Genomic DNA, 24,097 nt, shown 5'->3' on the forward strand with positions numbered 1-24,097 from the left:
ATAAAAATATATTTTTAAAAACATTCCTTTAAAAAATCTGAGGTAAAGACAAACCATAAGTACTTGCTTAAGTTCACTTGTCTAGTTGAGATTTCAAACCCAGCTCTGGTTCTAAAATGCCTGCCTCTGAAACCTCAGAACAATGCTGAATCCTTAAAGAGCAAATACATTCACCATTGTAATTTTGCTATATTGGGATATTTTACTTTTGCCAAGGGATATTTTGTTTCTAGTTGCTCCAGTGGATTTTCTTGTGGGAACTGCTGAGAATACTTATCAATATCAAAAAGTTTGACCAGCAAATTACAGCCAGTTATCCTTTCTTTTGAAACATATCAGAAGTAAAAACCATTATATTTATCAGAGAGGGTTCAGTATATCTCACTAGAAGCTTTTTCATGCAGACTATCCTGGTATTAATTGTCTCTGTAGGAGAGAGAGGGAAAAGGGATATCAAGTGATAGTTATGATCTACTTTATGCCATGGGCTTCTGCACCTGAGATTGCGCTTACTGCCCATGAGTCCGTGAGAATCAGGAAGGAAACTTGCCCAAAGTTACAAACTGTAAGTGGTGGCCTGATCTAGACCCTTTCTGTCAGACTCCTGGGCCTGGTCTCCTTCTCCCGTACTGCAAGGCTGCCTTACAGCACACAAATTCCCAGAGACCGTGTGAGCCTATATAGGCTTACTGTTGCCCAGACTCCCACATTTCTCTTTCCTGCACTTACTTGTACCAACTTTAAGTAACACCCTCAAAACTATAACAAACATTGGTGAGTTTACTCTGGTTCTGCTCATCGCTGGGAACTGGGAGACCTAAGCATGGCATAAGTAACTGGTTCTCACTTCATTCTGCATTGTAAAATTGCTGCCATGGGTCAGCGTTATCAACATTCAAATGATTACTTAATAGGCAGTCCCATTTTGTAGTTCATTTGATTTATGCACTGCTGGCCATTTTTTCCTTATGTCTGTTCCAGGCTCTTCCTCCTTTAAGAAATTATTGTACTAATAAAGATGCACAGAGATTGAAGAGGACAATAATAATGGATGTTTGAGTAGATCCAACAAACTATTTTTGTTCTTTATGCAGAGGTTATATTTCCAGGAGGATGATTCCATCATCAGTGTCTATATAACTCAGCATTGCTATCAGCATCAACTGGTACTGATAAATGTAGCTATGCTAATCAGCACCAAAATCAAAGAGAGTTTAAATGATCAACCTGAAGGCTTCTTCTAGACAACCATACATAGACCTGCTCTCTACGCATAGATGAAAACGTGCAGCTGCCTAAGACATCAGTGTGTGTCCATCTGAATTTTATACACACCAAACTCTCAGGGGTGACATAATGTCAGGTGTTTGATAAAATTTATACCCTAAACAAGTTATGACTTTGATTTGACCCACAGCATACCTGGTCATGCTAACACTGTACCTATGTCGTGGCCTCAGTTTAGTATGAGTCGTCTTGATTGTCTTGTAAAACACATTTCTGAGGAGCTCAAGGTATTTATAAAGATGAACACATTAGCATTATTCTAGGTGTTAGTATATTAAAAATAACAAGTAACACAGAAGCGTTCAAAATGGAAGTTTCCAATGCTGACTACAAATGCATTTCTATTCTGTTGGTTGCAATTGTCAACCTACCTCATTGCCCAAGCGAATGGCATGCGGTATTTCCCCAACTTGCTGCAGAACTGCCTGTTGGATTTGAGTATCTTTTGTGCACACTAAGGGAAAAATAAATGATATGTGGTTTAGAACATCACTTTACCACCTGCCCATGAAAAATATTAACAAATATTTTTTATGTTATCTTACATTGAAACTCAATGGAATTCTGACTTACTGGGCCCACAGATGCACCTCTTAAAGAGCCAAATGATAAGTCTTTGTGTTAAACTACTATATAATATTTGTCTTTCTTTTTTAGTTTGGAAATTCAAATATAGAAAATACCCTTGTCTTGGAATATCAAAGTTTTTCCTTTCTTCTGATTTCAAAAACCTTAAAACATTGAATGGAAAGTGTTATCAAATTTACATTCACAGTCTGTCCTATGTTTTCTTTTATTTATCATGGCAGAGGTCAGCAAAATTGTTCTGTAAAGGTTCACACAGTAAATATACTGGGCCATATGGTCTCTGTCACAACTTCTCATCTCTGCTGCTCTAGCAGAAAAGCAGTCATAGAAGACCCATAAATGAATGAGTGTGACTGTGTTTCAATAAAACTTTATTTACAAAAACAGGTGGCAGGGTGGATTTGGCCCACACACCATAGTTTGCCAAACCCTGAATCTCATAAATCTGTTAAATTCTGCCCTAAATGGACACATATGTTCAAATTCAATGGTTAACATTATTTTCGCAATGTATTTCTTTTGTGTGGAAAATATAGACTTTTATATTTATTTTCTACTAAATAGTAACATTCAATTATTAAAGAAAATGTCATAGAAAAAAAAATTCCGTGTTCCCACCATTCAAAGAACTTTCTGTATGTCCTTTATTCTTTCTTTCTTTACTTAGGTCTATTATAATTTGATATGCAATTATCTATCCCCCTTTTCATAGTTTCCCATCAGCATTAATAATGTCTTAGTGGGCTGTATTAACTTATTTTTAGTCAGATTAATCCTAACTTTCATTATTGTTAACACTTTGATCCTTGGAATTAAAGCTTTATCCACATTTAAATTTATTTCTACTAATAGATGATCAAAAGTCAGAAACTGCTGGATCACAAAGCATAAGCCAGGAATATATACTTTAAAATTTTCCTGATGCCTAAGTAAATGCCTTAGTGAAAATATTTATGCACTAAGTAAATATTTTGAGACTTAAACTTATCAAACTTGATAATTCATCAGACAATGCAATTTTATTTCTTGAAATCAATTGAAATGCTGTGTGGAAAAGATCATGGATTACCTTGTTGGAGTCTGGATTCTTAATGTAAGGTTCTGCACCACTTGCAATGTTTCCCATTAATACTTTCTCGACTTTGGCCACCAAAACAATGTCAGAATGTGGATTGCTTACAGAGAATATGGCCTATGTACAAAAAAAAAGAGTTAGGATTAATAAACTAGTAAGCATATAGGAGGCCACCTTGAAGACATTTACAAAATCTCATTTGTTTTGAAAGAACAGCTTTAAGGGAATTTTTATTTGGGTAATTGCTCCTCTTGTGTAGGGTATTGGAAAGAACAGGGGGACAGCATTTTATGCCCCACCATGTGTAAATAAAAGTGCAACCTGCTTTGGAAATTTCAGCCATTCCTCTGGAAACCCCTTGACGTGAGGTTCTTCCAATTGCCTCGGGGTGACCGTGTCTATGTTCCCATTTTCCAGCGTCACGGAGGCCCCTGAGAGCATCTGCCTGACAGCCGCGTGGTTCAGGTCCACATGGAAATCAGCTGAAATCTTCCTGTTGTCTCTGAGGTCGTAAAGGGCCACACTCACGAAAAAAGGCTCAACCTGCAGGAAAGAGAACCGATGGTTTTGACAAAACCCAACCAAACAAACAAATAAAAAGATCACCCTCAAAACCCCAAACTGCTAAAAAAAAACTTTTTAATGCTACCAGAGTATCACAGAAGACAAAGGAAAAAGATTCAAGACTGACATTTCAATTAGAAAAACATCAAATGAACAGATTAAATAAAACAAGGACTAAAAGAAACAAATCTATGTATATATAATTATATACATTATATATACATATATATATATATACATACAGACATCCACACATCCATATGTACATACATGTATATGAATAATTATATATGTAACTAGAGGCCCGGTGCACAAAATTCATGCACGGGTAGGGTCCCTAGGCCTGGCTCGAGATCAAGGCCAATCCGGGCCTTCTGGCTACCTGCCAGGACCTTCCTTCCTCAGCTGCTGGCTGATGGCCAGGGCCTTTTTTCATCCCGTGCCACCCCCTGGTGGTCAGTGCACGTCATAGCGAGCGATCAAACTTCCGGTCGAACTCCCGAGAGAACACTTTGAATATTAGCCTTTTATATATATAGATTACAGGCTTCTAAGGCTAGAACATGCTCACAAAAACATTTTTACTTATATTTATGCTTCATTTTGATTTGATACCCATCATGTATCTTCCAATATTCTAAGGTCAAGCAGGTTATACATACAAATCAAATTATGACATGGTTCATCATTGTACAGACTCACTCATGCTGTGGATTTTGCTGAATGTTTAATAGATACTTCTTGCTCTTTGAAGTTATAATTATAATGAGGTTTAACTTATAATGAGGGTTTTCATTTAATTCCTTAATATTACCAATACTTATCAGCCGCCTTACTGTTACAAATAGAATGACACATACAAAATGAAATTCAATAAATTAATTTGGAAAAAAATACAATTAAAAAGTAAAATCTTTATGTTTTACCAATTTAATTTATTTCATAAAAACTACTGGTTTGTGGTAATGGTAGTCTGCCAAGAGTTGAAAAATGAAAAAAATCACATGAAAATTACTCAGTCAAGAACATAAACACATTGAAGGTCAAAGGAAAAAATCCGTATTATTTTTCCTGAATTGTTGCATTTTGATTTTCATTTCTGCTTAGAGAATGGAAATAAATGACCTACATTGATAATCCATCAGAAATTAAAGCTCATACAGTGATTCATTTATTTCTTCAAATCCAGCTTTTTAACTTAAATGTCAATTCTTACTCTTTGAATCACTAGCTTTTCAGTAAGGACTTGTTTAATAAAGCACCTTCAAAGCCTAACAAATAAAATCATAGGTTTCTTTTGTTTAGAATTTTGTACTTTTCATAAAAAAAAATAAAAAACATGACATTTTAAATGTTGCTCTGCTGTGAAGCAGCTTTATTATTTTAGATTTTTGGAATTAATTCCCATTTTAAAAGAAATATTTTATACTATAAAACCATCAACCTGAATGTGGTTTTCAATGACTGACTAAAAAATTACATGCTGTCAAATAGTTTCCTCATCATGCAAAAGTTCTTTTTAGGGTGTTTTTTAGAAGTTCATTCATTAAATGCAGCAGTTGGTTCTTCAGCAACTTAAAACATTTCGATTAATTTAAAAACATGTTCATGGACTTGAAACAATAAATTTAAAAGTAGCTATATTAATAAAACAGTGTCATCGAAAAAATATGCAAGAATTAAAAAAAAGAATGCCATCGATAGCAAACTGCTGTTGAGTTAAGGTGAGGCTGCTTTATTGATTGTGTAAAACATTGCTTATAAGCATAATGACATTATATTTTCAAAAGCAATTTCCTTGTTTTTTAACATTTATGGCAACTGTAAAATAAATTAAACCTATACAGACATACAGAGCACTCCAAATCAACTTCTCCCTCTGGCTGACAGATGTGAGAGAGACTGTAAGCTCCTCTCTGAACTTCTGCCTGTTCTCTTGCTTGAGAGATTGGCCCAAATACAAACAATGAGCTTCTGAATATGATTTTTTGTACAAATAAAGGAATCCACGGGAAAGGAGTCATATGTCCTTGGCCCTAGGAAGAAAAGCCCATTATCTTTGCGTTTCAGTTCCTAAATTGACATTTTAATTAGAGTAAAAAAAGCATTTATTTTTCTTTAATAAGATGATTAAGTGACATTATGGTTTGGGTTAAATTTTTCTGATATTTCTAATAGTATTTTTGAAAAACAAGTTTCTAGTGTGTGTGTGTGTGTGTGTGTGTGTTGTTTTTTTTTAAATCCTGAATATAAAAGTATGTTCGGATTGTTCCTCCTAACACTTTTACTCCACATATGTTTCTCCTTATAGCCACCAACATCCTCCATGTTCCCACACCCACTGGGCTCCTCTTTGGCTTTGTGTTACTCAGCCTCTCAGCACCACTCCTCATTGCTGACCCTTTCTTTCTTGGCATCATGATGCACTCTTTCCTGGTTTATCTCTATTTCAATGGTCATTCCTTCATAGTCTTCTTTGGTCACTTCTCTATTCATCATTTAAATGTTTGGTTGTTGGCCTCTTCTCTACGTACATAGAAATTTCTAGATGATTCCCTCCAGGTCACTGCCTTGACCAGACTTCCAAGTTGATATGTCTGCTCATGACCCGTCCCTTGGTTCCAAACTTGTGTTGAGTCTGTTAAATAGATATCTCTATTTGGCTATCGAATAGGCCTGTCAGGCTTAACATGTCCATAGTGGAATTTTTGGCCTAAATCACCCAAATCTGCTCTTACTACAGTTTTGTCCTCTTAATGGCAGTAAATGGCAGCATCCTGCATAAAACTGCTCAAAGAAAATACTAAGGACTCATCCTTGAGATTTTCCTTTCCCTTCTCCTGTATATCCAATCTACCAGAAAAACCTGTCAACTTACAACACGTCAGTCAAATCCATCCATTTCTCTCCTTCCTTGATATCCCTAATCTAAATGAGGAAATGTACTATAGACATAGCCTCATAGCTTCTCTTCCCTATCAACTCCTGTTTCCTCCAATCCATTTCCCTGATGGATATTTTAGAAACACAGATTAGATTGCATCATTATAAACTACTATAAACCTTTGAATCAGCTCCTGTCACACTTAGGGTATATCCAGAGTTTGTCCTTTCTGCCAGCCACTCACTGTCACAACTAACAAGGCTCCATCTAAAAAGAGATGTATATGCATGAAGTGCACAGTTTGTAGGGAAACATAATGCTGTGTCTGCCTTCTAAAAGCAAATGGGGCCTTACCATGGATCTGGAAATAAGTTTTTGTTTTTTTAATAATATATTTTATTGATTTTTTACAGAGAGGAAGGGAGAGAGATAGAGAATTAGAAACATCGATGGAAGAGAAACATCGATCAGCTGCCTCCTGCACATCTCCCATTAGGGATGTGCCCGCAACCAAGGTATATGCCCTTGACCAGAATCGAACCCAGGATTTTTCAGTCCGCAGGCCGACGCTCTATCCACTGAGCCAAACCGGTTTCGGCAATAAGTTTTTACTTAAGAGGTGAAAAATGACAACTGAGAAATGATTTATTAGAAATTAGAAAAGAATGTATTAAAATAGTAAAAAGTAACATGCCAATATAGCAACTTTTTAAATTGATGGTAGGATTATGAGTGATTTTTATTTTCTTCTTTGTAGAAACATTTGGTGATGTTGATGCTCACAAAATGCACTCTTCCTACACATACATTCACAATTAGCATAGAACTACACCCTAGAATGGGGAGAACTCCCAAGAGGGTCTATTTGGTATAAAAAGGACTCTTGTATTGATTTAATGAGCAGTGTGGTGTTTTCCAAATATCAGTGAAGCACTTTTTCTTACAATTTGCATGTCGCATCTGTACTATTATTTATTTAATATTTACCTGATATTATTTCACTTGGTTCACTATTTAGCTTTGTCTTAGACAGTAATAACTGTGAAATCACAGGGCCGATATGTTCATTTAAATTACTTTCTAATACACATTAAAATAAACATGTAACTATTAAAATAAAAATGTCAATTTAAAAGCCATCTTGAGATACAAGAAGATACACACAGTATCTTAGGAAACTCAGAAGCTATGCTGATTTAATGGAGAGAATCCTAGAACATAGTCCCTGTGACGCTTCTTCTTTAAGTTAACAGAAACATTTTATGGCAGCATATTGACAATTCCATTTCAGAACTTGTGCATTTTTGTCATGTATAAAAATGCTGTCAGTCACATTCCCTGCTACACTAGATGGTGTGCAGTCTGTGCTTGGAATGACTAGGAACAGAAGAGATTTGACTGGGGTGGTGTGCTGTTGGTTAATTGGTAGAGGGAAGTAACAGAAGAGCAACTTACATTCGTTATCGGATCATTTTCATTCTCTGTAACACATCCCTGAAGACTGAAGTTGAGAGCTTTACAAATGATCATGATTCTCTTGGCAGCTTTTTCTTCAAATGGTTTGATCACTGACTCGGGTTCTAAAAGATTCTTTTTCTGAAGTTTCAAGGTCTAGAAAAATTTTGACAGTTTTACTCCACCACAAAAATCCATCCACACACACAAAAAATGTACAAACTACAATTGTATGGATCAAGTTTCATGTGGGCTTAGAAGGAATTCCAACTTACTTCTATATCTGGATCCATGGAGAAGAGATTTAGCCTCTCCAGGTTTCGAGTGGCTTTGACAGTCTCTTCAGTTTCTGTGAGGTACTACAGAGAATACTGTGTTAGCTATGGTCTAAATAGCCAGATACTTACAGCCCAGCCCCATCAATATGGCAAGAAATAGCCCCCTTAGTATTATCAGAGTTTTAAAATCACCCATTGACACTTGGCAAGTCTTATAAAAAAACATGCTTTATTTTTTGAATTTTGTGTTTCTTTGCTTAAACCTTAAAAAAAAGCATTTCCATCTTTTCCATGAAAGCATTAAGTAGTAAGCAATGCAAATTCATTTGCATGATAATGTGTCAGCTTTATTACTTTTGTGAAGTCTGGATGTAGGCTGTTCTCTGAAGAATCTGTTTCCTCTGGTGTGCATTCACATGTGATAGAATTATCCAGCGAATCTTGAAAAGATACACAAAGACAGGTTATTAAATAACAACTAATGAGTCACACCTTTCTCTAGCCTGTGACATTTCAAAACTAGGTTAGACCCGTGGTCGGCAAACTGTGGCTCGAGAGCCACATGCGGCTCTTTGGCCCCTTGAGTGTGGCTCTTCCTAAGCCTTATGAGTACCCTAATTAAGTTAATAACAATGAACCTACCTATATAGTTTAAGTTTACAATATTTGGCTCTCAAAAGAAATTTCAATTGTTGTACTGTTGATATTTGGCTCTGTTGACTAATGAGTTTGCCGACCACTGAAGAGGAGTCTCAACTGGGCTGACTGGGCACTTCAAGTCTCTGCCACGTATCTGTTCCATGCCAGTAGCTACCTCAGGAATGTCCTCATGGAGATGACAGAAACACAAGAAAAAGCAAGGCCTCTAGAGTGGTAGACTTAGAAGCACCATACTTGCACTTCTGTTTCATTCTATTACCCAAAGCCAGGCACATGGTCAAGTCCAAGTGGGTGGATGCAGAGAGGGTAAAAGATCATTCAACCCATCAGCAAGATCTATCAATTCTACCTTAGAAATGCTTTCCACACCTGTCCAATACTCCTTCTATGTTATTGCTACCACCACTTCAGTTCACCATGATCTCTCTTACCTATCACCACCTGACTGCTCTGTCCAAATCTTTCTTGTCCATTCCTTCTCAGACCATTCTCAATGCAGCAACAAAAATAAACTTAAAAAGAAAACCTGCTCTGACCACTCATTTAATTAAGTCTGCCAAATGGTTTCCTATTGTTCTCAGGATAAAGGTGAAAATCCTGACTAAGGCCTGAATTGTTTTCAATTTTCAATTGAGGGGTTATTTTAAAGCAAATAGGTGAATCTGGTGAAAGGGAGAAAGAGAGTGAAGAGGGAGTGTGGGAAAGAGAGGCTTTGTAATGACTTCCATGTGAGGACAGCCTGGGACCCTTGTCTCCAACCTCATCTCCTTCCATCCTTTCTTTCAGTTTATGGTTGGAACACAACATAATTGCCCAACTTGTACACTATTTTAAGCCTCTGGGGTCTTACTTGGACTGCTCTGTGTCCAAGTAGAGAAGTGGAGTTATTTATCCCTCCTTTTGGTACGGCTTCAAAACCCTCTGCCTTATCCCCTAAAAAAAAAGAGAGGAGAAGAGCGTAGATTGATTTGGCTCAGTAGATAGAGCGTTGGCCTGCAGACTGAAGCATCTGAGGTTCAATTCCAGAGAGAGGGGAGGGAGAGAGGGGAGAGAGAGAGAGAGGAGCAGGGAGAGGAGGAGGGAGAGGATGTTTTTAGCAAAGGCCAGCTTAGGAGTCCCCTAATTAAGTTAATAACAATGTACCTACCTATATAGTTTAAGTTTAAAAAATTTGGCTCTCAAAAGAAATTTCAATCATTGTACTGTTGATATTTGGCTCTGTTGACTAATGAGTTTGCCGACCATTGGGTTAGACCCAAGAGCGATGAAAGATGGATGTTAGTGAACAGATGCCTTCACTATATCTTGGTTCCAGTACTCCTTACTGTTAAAAAGACATTGGCTGGGAAATCAGACCTTCTAATGATCTTTTGGGATTCTTTCCATGACACCATCCTGTGCCCATGAGAACTCTGAACCCTTAACAGTTCTATATTAATACTTGGTGCTGTATTGACTTACTTCATGAATGCATACTAAAGTTTTTGTACATATGTTTTTATTTTTGATAATTCTGACTCTCAGGCCATCAGTTTAAAACTCACATTCTAGCTTCTGTTACTAAACTCTCTACAACTCTGTAAACATTAATTTTCTAGTTGAATATTATTAAGTAAATCATGAATGTAAAATACCTACTATGGTACACAGAAGTGGTGTTAAAAGCAACAATGATTTTCTTCCTCATTATCCCATGACTTGTTCACTTAAAAGCACATGATACTTAGGCTACTAGAACTTAAAGACACTTTGTTTTCTAATGTACCACGATGCAGTGCAAGATGCCTTAAAATAGTTTTCCTTTGGGAGGAATGATTGACTCTAAAGGTGAAGTTGTTTTCCACATAATTATAGATCTGCTTTATCTACCATTCTTTGCACTCCTTCTCTCCTCTCTTTTGCTCCCTTCTCTTTGCCTGGAGTGAATTTGAATCTTTTTGAGGGAATTAGGATGGGCAGAAAAATTTATTTTCTTATAAAAATCTCTAATACTATGTCAAATTTATGGAACTTTCACATATACATAAGCAGATCTCAGTATGGTCAAAAGGCATACATGACACTCCTTTCAATTAAAAGGGAGTAATGCATATTTGCCTTCACAGAGTATACTGTTAATTAATTAAATTTAATGAAAAGCTATAAAACACCTCCAGGGTGACATCTCATCAGATCTGGGTACATTTTTTATACTGATGACAAATGCTTCCCAACATCATTTGCTGGCCATCAGCCTCAATCACTGTTCGTCCAGTCAAAATCGTACCTATGTGTGTGTGGTAACACTCACTATTCAGTACAAGTAAAAATATAGGGACAATTTCTTGGAGCTCAGGGATGGATGAGCTAGACCTGCCAGCTACTATAGCTTCTAGGAGTTTAAATGACCCAAATGCACAGGTCACACTTTGAAAAGGATGGAAGGGTTTGGTGATGTGCTCTTACCCAGCCCCAGATCGGTGAGCTCTGTGCTCCTCCGACCCTGAAGGGGTCCCTCAGGGCTGATTTGCAGGATGCGGTTGAGGGTGTGGATCCATTCATCCATATCAGACTCCGTTTCAGCCGCCAGCACAAAATAGGTCAGTTCATTCATTTTCAATTCAAAGGCATATTTTCTTAGTCTGTTATTCTTTGGTACAAAAAGAAAGAAAAAACACCAGATAAATAAGTCTTAGAGAGTGGGAGACATATTTTAAGGGCTCCTGATGGTTCCAAAGTTTTCCATATAGGTAAGCAACATAAAGAAATTTTCCAAAATAGGACACAAATTTAGATGGGTATGAATCAATCTGGAATTCTGATACAGGTATTCAACTCTTACTAACACTGTTCTAAAATCTTTAGAGCCCCCACACTATAATAAAGCAAAGCCTATATACTCAGGATAACTCAACTTTGTATAATTGAAACACAAACTGGAGAAGAACCAGAAGATGAGAGTGTTACTATCGTGTGAAATTGTAGATAAATATCAAAGTATAAATTATTTTATGGGAATAGGGTTGCTCTTCTTGGTGGCAAGGAAAAGTAATTTTGAATATCCTCTTGGCAATGCCCTTTTTCTTTGGGATGCCTTCAGACACTGTCCCAAAATAACTTGTTCCTTTCAACTTCCACAGCACAATTACAACTACAAAGAGGACACTTACTAAATACTCGCCATCTGTATACCAGGCACTGTGCTGAACATTTTACAGTCATTATCTTATTTAAATCTCCCAACAACCTTTGTGTGAAAAATCATATTATTCCATTTAACATATGATGACACTGAGGCTTGGGCAGGTAAGCTAGGAATTACATGGGTAGCAAGTGGTAGAAAGGGGAAATAACCTCTTTAGACTTTAACACCCACTGAGATGACCAGGGTATAAAGAAGATGCTCAGTGAATGCCATCCTCCTTCCTTGCTACCTCCCTGGCACAATCACCCACAAACGGGGCAGCTGTGGCCTGCAGGTAATAGTTCCCATGTGCTGAGAATAGACAGTGAGACAACATAAATGCCTCAAGAAAAAGTAAAATTTGGAAATTGAAGGAGAAGGAAGAATCAGTTTAAAAGCTACGTGTGATTCTCACTGTAAAATGTCACAGTTCAAATGCTAGTTTCTGCACTCTTCCAATGACGAGCTATTTGCTCCTGTCCATACTTTTGTACTATTGTCAAAGGTATTATTTCCTTGCCTTGTGATGACTCACTTGCAGGCTGGCTCTTTTATTTGTCCATGAGCTTGATTAGAGCAGAAGCTGCCTAACTGTCCTCAGTGCTCAGTGCAGTGATAATATTCACTCATAAAGAGGTGTCTATTGCGTTTGCATTTTGTGTCAGGAAGAAACGAAGTCTCTTCCCTGGCAGAACAGGGAGACAGGCCTTAACCAATGAAACACAGTGTGATATTGGGAGATAAATGTATTCACATTTTGTATGAATATGTTGAAGAAAAGGTATAAAGTCAAGGTATTAATACGCTTTTTGAGAACAGAATTGCTATTGGCATATGAGAATATAGCTGGTCTCATGAGAGCACAGGGCAAGATGGCTTTGGCAAGTAAAAGTCCAGAGCTGCATTAGGAAAAAATTATTTGGCTGCAGTATAAACAGAATGAGGAGTCACCAGAAAGGCAGTGGCCTCAAACTAGTGTGTGCAAAGCCAACATCTAGGCAGCCTCTTTAAGAATGCAAATTCTTAAAAAAAAAAAAGAATGCAAGTTCTTAGAAGCTGCGCTCCCCTCCATACACTCTCACACAAGCTTCCTGGGCTTCTGTCCAAGGAGGTCCATTGAACCTCCTGTGACCTCAGTGACACAGAGTGCCTAAGGACAAAGACAAGTTGGCTGATAGCACATATAAAAAAGAGAGACAGGTTTCTTTAAAAAAAAAAAAAAAAACAACCCAACCAAACAAACAAAAAATGAACCCCACCGGAAGAGAAATAGATAAAAGGGAAAAACTAGAAATGCCCAGAGTTCAAGACCTCACTTTGGCTAGGACAGTGGTCGGCAAACTGTGGCTCGCGAGCCACATGCGGCTCTTTGGCTCCTTGAGTGTGGCTCTTCCTAAGCCTTAGGAGTACCCTAATTAAGTTAATAACAATGTACCTACCTATATAGTTTAAGTTTAAAAAATTTGGCTCTCAAAAGAAATTTCAATCTTTGTACTGTTGATATTTGGCTCTGTTGACTAATGAGTTTGCCGACCACTGGGCTAGGATATTGTTAATTATTTGACAATTGCAAATGCAAGCCAATCTCAGTGCTGTCTTGAAAACAAACAAGTTAAAGAGTCTCCTTGACTAATCTGATGTTGTAAATCATGAGAACTGGGAGATGCAGCTATGCAAACTGCTAATACTGGGTTCAAGTTAAAAGTGGATCAAGCTGCAACCTGCTTTTCAATGCTGCTGCTAAGAAACTAATAAAAATTTTAGAAAGAAAACATTATGAAATATTTTAAAAATGTTGATTTCCTAAATTGCATTCTGTACATCAAATAAATTTAATATTGTTGCCAAGTTCAACAATGTTATTACAAATATTTTTTAACACTTTGTGCGAATTATTATAAGCCATCCCTTGGTTCTCACAAAGAGGTGGTATTTATAAATAAAATAAATATTCTATTTACAACTGCTCAGACACCAAATTATTATTTTTTTTTAAATTTGGAGAGAAATAGAACCGCTTTCAGTGTTGAGAGGTTTATGTTGGAGAGGTCTAAGATGTCTAAAGTGGTTTTCTATCTCACTCTCCAAAATAACTAGCAAAAAAGAAAGGACAGAAATAGAAAAATCAATAGAACATTTTAGTAATCTTGAAATGCAATAGTTAAGTCATTACAAAGGCATTCATAAAGTAATCATACTCATTTCACTCCCCCAATGTTCCCCTGTTTCCATGAAATCAGTGTTCTTTGTATCCACTGCAACTACTTTGCTCATCCAAGCTCACCACAGCCCACCTACACGGCTTCATAAACAATAGGAAACTGAATGTGGCCTAATGCCATCTGATGTGTTTAATGAGTTGTAGCAAACTGGTCTGTTTCTACAGTGTTCATCTGGAAAAGTTTCGAAATAGATACTCGGAGGACTGAATGTTGAAGAAAGAAGTTACCCAAACAAAATATCCCATCACGCCAGCAATGGTGCTAGCATCTTTTACAGAATTTTTCAGAAGCTAAAGAAGAGTTTTAAAAGGAAACACACAACATCAACTCCAGGTTACTGGTATTGCTGGCTACCACCCGTGCAATTCTGTCCATTCTCTGTATGTTTATTTGTTCATTTATAAACAATATTAGGTACCTTCTATGTGCCAAGTACATAGCGTTAAAAAACACATGTAAAGTGCTTGCCCTCCTTGAACTTACATTCTAGTGTAATGGAGTGTCAATAAACAAATAAATGGAACTAACACATATATACTATGTATAATGTAATATAAGGCAATTTATCATCATCTGCAATAAATAGAATTTCACTCTTGCATGTATTATCAGAACCTAATTGAAATGAGTCATTTATGCTTTATTTTTACACACGATATATATATATATATTTTTTTTTCTGTTCATCCTCCTACAGGCTGTAAGCTCTTTGAAGACAGAAACCACATCTAATTCATAAGTGGCTTTCCCACAATGCCTTGCATATAGAAAGCATTTCAATATACATTTGATGAAGTAAACCCTACATCTAAAATGCACTGTTTAGAACCACACATAAACACATCTTTATAGTGTTTCCTGTGCCCATGTGGCTTACACAGGATAAATGTATGTGTGTATGTGTGCAGGTATGTCCACTTCATGTATAATAACCAAAGGATTTTTTGGGGCATCTTCTTGTAATTTTGGACATTCCTGTGCCTCAGATCTAATTTTGCCATTTATTAGTTCTGTGACTTGGAAAGGTATTTTATCTCTCTGAGGTGTTTTTGTTTGTTTGTTTTTTAATCCTCACTCAAGGACATTTTTTCCATTGATTCTTAGAGAGAGTGGAAGAGAGAAGGAAAGACAGAGATAAACACCGATGTGAGAGACACATCGATTGTTTGCCTCCCGAAGGTCCTTGACCAGGACCAGGAGCCTGCAACCGATACATGCCCTTGACCAGAATTGAACCCTGGAGCCTTCAGTCTGATGCTCTACCCACTGAGCCAAACCGGCTAAGGCTTTTTTATTTTTTTAACACATTGAGACAATAATAATGTGAAATTTGAGGTAAGATTGCTAAAACACTTGATTGCTTCAATTTTTATGTAAGAGGGAATAAGGATAGCTATTTAATCAGAGTAGAAAGAATAAATGTCTTGAAAGTAAGAGGTCCAAATGAGGTCTGTGGAATTATCTGCTGCCCTTTGCCACCGTGGTCCATGCCAAATTGAATATTAAGGACAATAGTCTGAAGATCAAGAGGTTGCAGAAGAGCATTGTCTGTTAAGAGCACTATGTCTGTTTCTTAAATTAAGCTCTTGGGAATCAATGTAATCCTTGCCTTTGAGGGAAACCTCTTAGAAGGAAGATGATGTATATGCACATTATAAATTTACTATCTCATATCTAATAATAAAGATAATATTTATGAAGTGTATCTTTTGAGTGATATGATTTACATGTTATCTTACAAAATTCTTTAGTTCAGCGGTTCTCTAATGCAGCTACACAGGTGGCCATTTTCCTCAAATATATAAGACTTGCTCTTGCCTCAGGACCTTTGCATGCACTGCCCTGCTCATTTTTCAGTCTCTAGATCAAATACTTTCTCTTCAAACATACTTTTCTCACTTCTAGAAAATTAACATTCTTTTCCAATGTCATCATTTGTCTCTCTCCCTTCAGTATCCCTGTTTATTTTCTTTATTCCAGATTTCACCAACTGATTCTATTGTTTATTTATTTCTTTGCCTATTTTCTGTTTTTTCTTCCTTTATTGAAAGTAAGTTTTGTGAAAGCAGGAATCAAGGTTTTCTTGTTCTCCACTGAATCCCTAGGGTCTAGAACAATTCTTGGCTCATCTCAGATACTCCATAAATATTTGTGGAAAAAATAACTGATGACTGGATGAACATACTCTTTGATTTAAAAAAAAAACCCAAGAGGGAAAAAAGATTCCTACTCACCTGCACCACACCTGTACAGGAATCCAAAAAGATGCAGCCTTTGGGTTCTTTGGATATTTTTTCATCTTTGTAAAAATTCATGATGTAGGAACTATCAGGCAACTGAGTCAGCTGAAAGTAGCGCTTTTTGAATGACTAAATAATGGAAAAGATACAAGAAGGTAGTTGAGGTTGCAGTGTCCTATTACTCACAGAAACTAGCATTTTTTCTAATTCCTCCAGGAGTGCGACACCTGTAGGGTGCTGTTTGAGAGAAGAGCACACTCCTTTCTCATCAATAAAATATAACACAGAACATAAACTCAATGCAAATGGCTCTCCTCTGTGCTCTGACCGAAGAAGGGGTGTCGGGAAAGGTGGCAGACACAAAGAAGCGTCCTGATGTCTCCTTACCCGCACAGTAATGGTATTGTTCACGGTGCTGTTGAAATTCCCCTTGTAGAGCCAGCCAGACTTGAAAACTCCAGTTCCTCCCGCTCCCCCACCGCCCTTGGAAGACGAGTGGGAGGTGGTATCCTGTACAAAAGCATCATTAGCATGACTGCAATCTTTTGTGAATCCCAGATCTTCTGCACTTGCACTTAAAAATGAGCCTCTTTTTCTCTCTTTGACTCATCTCAAATAATCATGTTCAATCTCAAAACAAACGTGACTCATTTTGACTAAAAGCCCTCATACAAACAGTTACTGCAGCTTGATGAAAAACTGTTCAGAACATGGAACACTCAAGTGAAAGACAGGCACTAATTATCCTCATGTTTTAAACATTTCACTTTCAACAATTTACTTACTTCATCCTTATCAGCATCTTCATGGTCAACCTCAAAGGAATGTGAAGGAAGTTTCTCTGGCTTGTACTCTGCTCTAATATTAAAACAAAAATAAAGGTTCTGATTTGTCACTTGAGACACGGCTTTCATTTTCAGCTGTTTCCTGGGTAACAACTACTGCGTTTTTTTAATAAACTAATGTAACCTTGTGAGGATCCCATTTTCTTTGGAGGTATTAACCTTCCCCTATACCTTGACATCTTAACCCAGCAAATAAATCTCTATTTTAATCCGTGGAGTTAATATTTATGCAGATTTACACACTGAATGGGATGAAGGTGAGCAGGATAATTTTTAGGTTTGATGGTTTATATTTTTCTCTTCCACATGCTGATGTGATATTTTCATTACCTTTCTGCTTCCCCTTTTTATGACATGCCCAAGGGTACAGGCGGTCATTTGAAGAACTGTGTTCCAGAAAACAAATCTGTGATCTGGCCACTAGACTGTGCTGCTCCCCTAACCATGGTCTCCCCAAAAGTCTGCACCCATTATTGGCAATTGTGCTCATTTTGTGAAATTCCATGATAGCATCGAAACACCTCTGTGTCATAGCATCACCAACCAGCTCAGGGGAGTGAGAGCATACACCTGGCTCTATACATGGAAATATAAGACAGAAATAAGTTTTCCTTGGCTTGATTCTGTCTTATACCTCATGGCAGAATGGAAACCAGACATTATCATTCAAGGTTCAGATCTTTCTTGATACCTAGTTAGACATTTTTACATGTAGAATTTGCATGGCATATTTGTTTTCTTTAAATTGGTGTAGACTGTGTAGAAGCAACCTCACAATCTGACAATTGAGAGGAAAAAGCCCAGTGGCACATTCAATATTCCCATCACAAAGAATCTCCTATGTTGAAGGTATTCCAGAGAGCATCACTCAGCCAAGTCCATTAGTCCTTAACAATATTCTTGCTGACCTTATGTTCATAGAAAAAAAAGTGCAGACCTGTGTGTGTCAATTTATATCCTATCGTGGGGGTGGGGGTGGGGGTGAGTGAATATCTTTTCATTGCTGGCTTTTCTTAATTCTGAGTTTGCTTGATCAAATTCAATGGGAATGCAGAGTTGCCTTAATTCTTGGAGGTTATTCTTTGCCAGTAAATGATCCAGTACCCAGATAGTACCTGCTACACGGAAGACCCCCAATAATATATACCAGAAAACAAATCCCCAACCTGAGGAAGTGAGCATTCCAAGGAAGAAGAGAATAGATAATTAAGCGTACATAAACAAGATAATTTTCCTGGGTGAAAACGGTTGTGAAGAAATTTAAAGTGGGGCGGAGAAAAGACTGATCCAAGTAGGGATGGAAGAGACCAGATTTAGAAAGGGTGGTCACGGATGGCCATTTAAATTGAGACTCAACGGAAGCTGGCCATGTGATGATCTGGGGGAGGTCATTCTGGCATAGTGAATGGCGACAGTACCGGTCCCAGGGAGGAACCAAGTTGGAGTGCCCAGGAGTGGAAGGCTGGGGGCTGGTGCACAGTCGGGGAAGGAGAGCAATAGGAGGTGAGAGCAGCCATGTAAGAAAAAGTATGGGGGCTATTGAGGGGTCATCTTTCCCAGTCATTCGGGTCTCACTGCCCCGCACAGCACAACCCTCCTTGCCTTTAAGTAACCATGTCACCACTCAGTCTCTCATGCCTGCAGGGCCATTAAGCAAAGACTATTTCACCCTTTCACAGACCATGGAAAGTATAAGCACCTCTGCTCTTGAGTTTAACATTCTTTCCCCAGCAGCACTGTGTGGTCTCTGAATCTTTGGGATCCTGAAGTAAAGGGCTCAGTAGGGACCCTCTGATGTTTGAACCCAACATTAGCTATCATTTCTAGGCAGTCCCATTGCTCACTTCTACACTCAAATTACCCCCATCGCCCACATAAGGGGTTGGGGATGCCTGAGAGCCTCCTTGGTTACAGTTGTGAGATTAGAGGTGAGTTACTATCCCTCTCAGTGCCCCAGTTTCCTTTATACAGCAAGGATAACAGTTCCTACTCTGTGGGATTATGCATGCTAAATGAGATAACATACAAACGGAACCTAGCGCACTCGGAAAACATTCCTTTAATTAAAAAAAAAATCTATTCTAATTAATCCAGAACCTCAAATTGGTTACATTGTATTTGATATTCAGTCACAAAATACATTCTGTAAAATGTTCTTCTTTATATCAAAACAGCTGTAGTAAAAAAGTTAGATATGTCATGTATCTTTGTGTTTTACCCCGTGGATTAATGCGATCAGTGGCATCATATATATCTTCTAAATTGAGGTATTATTGATAAATAATATATTAGTTTCAGGTGTACAATATGATTTGTATATAATGCAAAAATGATCTCCTGGGTAAGTTTAGTTAATGTCTGTCACCATACATAGACTTTTTTTTCCTTTTGATGAGGATTTTTAATATCTACTCTCAGTAACTTTCAAATATGCAATACTGTATTACTAACTATAGTCACCATCCTGTACATTACATCCCCATGACATTTATTTTATAACTGGAAATACCTTTGATCCTCTTCAACTATTTTGCTTTCCCCCCACCTCCTGCCTCTGATAACCATCAATCTGTTCTCTGTATCTATGAGCTTGTTTTTTCTTTGTTTGTTTTCAAATTCCCGATATAAGTGAGTTCATATGGTATTTGTCCTTCTCTAACTTATTTCACTTAGCATAATACCCTTGAGAACCATCTATGTTATTGGAAATGGCGAGATTTCACTTTTTTTATGATGGAACAGTATTCCATTCACCCATCAATAGACAGATTGTTTTTATATCTTGGCTATTGTAAACAGCACTGCAGGGATGTATATATCTTTTCAAACTGGTGTTTTCATTTTCTTCAGATAAATACCCAGAAGTGAAATTGCTGGATTATTTTAATTTTTTTGAGGAACCTCCATACTGGTTTCCATAGTGACTGCACCAATTTACTTTCCCATCAACACTACACCAGGGTTCTCTTTTCTCCACATCCTCACTAACACTTGTTATTTCTTGTCTTTTTATAATAGACATTCTAACAGGTATGAGTAGATAGCTAATGGTGGTTTTGATTTTACTTTCCATTGTCATGTACCTGTTGGCCATCTGTATGTTTTCTTTGAAAAAAATGTCTATTCAGAGCCTCTTTCCATTTTTAATTAGATTGGTTTTCTTTTGTGTGTGTGTGTGGGGGGGGGGTGTTTGTTTTTTGCTATTGAGTTGTATGAGTTTTTGCTATTGAGTTTGTATATTTTGGATATTAACTCCTTATCAGATAAATGATTTGTAAATATTTTCTTCTATTCAATAGATTACCTTTGCATTTTGTTGATAGTTTTCTTCGCTGTGCAGAAGCTTTTTAGTTTGATGTAGTCCCACTTTATATTTTTGCTTTTGTTGCCTTTGATTTCGGTGTCAAAAAACAAAACAAAAACAACCATTGCAAACAACAATGTTAAGGAGCTTATCCCCCCTGCTTTCTTCTAGGAGCTTTATGGCTTCAGGTCTTACATTCAAGTCTTTGATCCATTTCGAGTTAATTTTTGTGCATGGTGTAAGACAGCAGTCTAGTTTCACTCTTGTGCATGTGCTGCCTAGTTTTTTCAACACCATTTGTTAAAGAGATGCTCCTTTCCTCATTGAATATATATACTTGGCTCCATTGGCATCATACATTTTTATGTCATTCTGGAACCACAAGTTCAGCGATTTTTTTATTCCTTATGTGTGAAGGCTTTACATTTCACATTTCTCCAGTATCTTCCTATAAACAGACACTTAAAAAAGTGGAGTTCTTAAGCCTTAATAATAATACAATTTTAAATTTAAGAATAAAGATGAGGAATATAAACACACACCTCTTTTTTCACTGAATTGCAAGTTTTCATTTTGTAACCTCAGCAACCCATAAAAAGAAATGATCAGTTTTAATTGTTAGCAGACATAGGAGAATTCTCCTAATACAGGAGGTATGAAATGATTTACTTCTAATAGCCTCAGAAGGCCCAAGTAAAGTATCTGTCCCCACTACTGACCTAAATACATGTAGTCTTCAGTGGAGAGAGCTTAACTTTGTAAAATAATTTTAAAAACAGTTTTGCTAATCAGTGTTACAGTCTTCATTATTTCAGGGGCTATGTGAGGATTATATTTCTGGATTATAGTCTAGAAATTCTGATTTTCATTTTGAATATATATACATATATTTTTTTTTTTCTTTAAACGTTCTTACTTTATGACAGTCTTATTCTTCCCCATTCATGGTATCAACTTCCACTTCCTTTAGTTAAAGTAAAAAAATTCTCAACAATGTTTTGGTTCCTATTGCATTTCTTCTCTCAAGATTTTTTTCTTATGCTTTATGGGCATTCCAATTCAACAAGACTCTGTATTTACTATAGGTTCTTTCTCTATTGTTTTAATAGAGGAAAAATACCACCAATCTTTTCTTTCGTTTAGTTTCATTAAATTTATTGGGGTGACATTGGTTAATAAAATTATATAGGTAATGTTGCCAGTGTAAATTGGGTTTTTCCATGAGATCAGGAGGAAAGCATTCCAAGAACCCACTCATGGGAGATTGTCGTGTGGCAAGCTAGCTAACTATACTAACAGTTTCAGGGGTACAATTCTGTAACACATCATCTGTATATTGCATTGTGTGTTCACCACTCAAGTCAAGTCTCCTTTCATCACCATTTATCCCCCCTCTACCCTCTTCTACCTCCTCCCATCCCCTTTCCTTCTGGTAATCACTATAATGTTCTCTGTGTCTATGAGTTGTTTTTTTCTTAATCCCTCCACCTTTGCACACAGCCTCCCAAACCCCTTCCCCTCTGACAGCTGTATTTATGACATCACAAATATAAGAAAAGAAAAACAATGTTTGGGTATAAAGCCACTAAAAATTTCATTAGACCTAAAGACAGCAGAGTCATTTATTTGAAAGGCTAAACACTGTTCTCTATACTTCATATGCAGTATCCCAATAGCTTGGGCACAACCTCCAAGTTGTAACCACTTCTCTGAACTATTCTGGAAAAGAGGAAGTCTTGATGTGAGAAAAAATGCTTTGCTTTTCAATTGCACCTATAAAACTTGTGTGCTAACACCCAGACGTTCTGAATTACTCACGCACACCTAACTGTGTGATGGGACCTTCTTAATGAGCAGTCGCAGAAAGTTATCTATTACAAGTTACCTGACTCTAATGGAATGTCCAGAGATTTGGTAAAAGTTAATGTTCACTGTTTGTTTGTTTTTTAAAAAAGCAACAACAACAAAACACATGTGCTGATTTGGAGGAACATTGGGTCTTCATAGTAATGCAACTCCAAAAGAAATGACCCCCCCTCCCCCATACACCTCTCCTTTTCCTATTCTCATCACTGCAATCCCCTTTTCCATAGAGTAGAACAAGTAATCTTTCGAAGAGGTAAAACAGATCATGTCACACTCCTGGTTAAACATTTCATGGGCTTCTGTTGCAACGAGAGTAAAATCCAAGCTCCTTTCCAGGGCCCACAATGTCTCCTGCCTAGGTTTCCAGAGTTTCGTTTCTCTACTCTCTTTCCAACCCTCAGCTCCAGCCTCCTTGATTATCATTCTGTTCAAGTGACCATGCTTATTCCCACCTCGGGGCCTTTGCCCATTCTGTTCCCTCTAGGAACCTTTTCCCAAGATCACAGTGCTGGTAGTGACTGTTACTTCACATCTGAGCTCAAATGCCACCTTCTCAGAGCCATTGCCTAACTCCTCCTTCCTATTCTGCATTTTGAAGTTGAGAGCACTTTCAAGTACCCGAATCTGGAAAAGATGTTTTTGGGGGGCAAGGGAAATCTTGGAAAGTGGAACCCAAATCTGAGCCATGTGTCCATGAAAAGTTAGATGCCATGTGTATCATCTCAATATTTCACTTGAGGAAAGTGTTAATAAAAACATATCTCTGAATTATCTCAAGTGTTTTTCTGGGTTATTTGCATCATTTTAATTTGATGAACCAATGCATTGAGAGATCCCAGTTTATTTAAGCTCCTTAAATTTTAGCATCCAATCCCATCTAGGAATCCTGCATTTTGCAATTTGCCATTCACTCAGTTTACTTATCTGATAAGTAATTACTGCACACCTAATGTGTGCTAGGCATTCTCATAGGCCTGCAGGGGATTCTGCAAGGAAGCTCCCTGCGCTTTGGGGGTTTTTACTTCAGTGGGGACACAAATGCTGCATCAGTGACTGCGTTAGTTCAGGTGAGCTTCTCTGTGAAGCTGACATTCTCAGAGTGTAAAGAAAAAAGTCACCTTCTCCTAAAGGCTTCATTTTCCCCAGAGTCAAGAAAGAAAAGGAGGTGTTTATTTATCCCTTTTAGATTTTCTTATGCATATATCATTTCTGTGGAGGTTGCTTATTTTAGTAAATTTTAAAAAATATTTTTTTATTGATTTCAGAGAGGAAGGGAGAGGGAAAGAGAGATAGAAACATCAATGATGAGAGATAATCACTGATAGGCTGCCTCTTGCACACCCCCTACTGGGGATCGAGCCCACAACTCGGGCATGTGCCCTTGACAGGAATCGAACCTGTGACCCTTTAGTCTGCAGGCTAACGCTTTATTCTCTGAGCCAAACCGGCTACGGCTATTTTAGTGATTTTTGATATCCCAGCATGAAGATACACAGAACCAGTGGTAAATCTGAACACTATATACAGAATATTGTTAGAAAAATTTTTGATCTAAATTGTAGTTTTCTAACCTTGTGTCTGCTATTGAAAGGACAGCTCACAAAAAAATGATATAACAATATCTTCAAACTTTGTTCAAAATTAAATAAGTATATTTATAGCTTAT

At 37.3% G+C, this 24,097-nt stretch overlaps 1 protein-coding gene across 14 annotated transcripts in view; it reads right to left on the minus strand.

Moving 5' to 3' along the window:
* The window catches only part of DOCK10 (dedicator of cytokinesis 10), a 206,979-nt gene that overhangs the window by 69,623 nt on the left and 113,259 nt on the right, over positions 1-24,097 (minus strand). For 12 of the 14 annotated variants that reach the window (XM_070422263.1, XM_070422252.1, XM_070422259.1 and 9 more), the window contains exons 5-14: positions 17,202-17,274; positions 16,804-16,926; positions 16,411-16,545; positions 11,237-11,420; positions 8,486-8,571; positions 8,129-8,212; positions 7,854-8,009; positions 3,272-3,493; positions 2,945-3,067; positions 1,659-1,741 (exon numbers count right to left, since the gene is read on the minus strand). In XM_070422263.1, the coding sequence (XP_070278364.1) occupies positions 1,659-1,741; positions 2,945-3,067; positions 3,272-3,493; positions 7,854-8,009; positions 8,129-8,212; positions 8,486-8,571; positions 11,237-11,420; positions 16,411-16,545; positions 16,804-16,926; positions 17,202-17,274 (1,269 nt within the window). Of the gene's footprint in view, positions 1-1,658; positions 1,742-2,944; positions 3,068-3,271; positions 3,494-7,853; positions 8,010-8,128; positions 8,213-8,485; positions 8,572-11,236; positions 11,421-16,410; positions 16,546-16,803; positions 16,927-17,201; positions 17,275-20,565; positions 20,728-20,760; positions 20,877-24,097 lie in introns of those variants that run through there. The other 2 variants (XM_070422262.1, XM_070422260.1) reach the window with 2 other exon arrangements.

The sequence above is a fragment of the Myotis yumanensis genome, unplaced genomic scaffold (genome assembly GCF_028538775.1).
Source record: "Myotis yumanensis isolate MYYU_CA2020_CCGP unplaced genomic scaffold, mMyoYum1.0.hap1 SCAF_8, whole genome shotgun sequence".
In the NCBI taxonomy this organism is placed as follows: Eukaryota; Metazoa; Chordata; class Mammalia; order Chiroptera; family Vespertilionidae; genus Myotis; species Myotis yumanensis.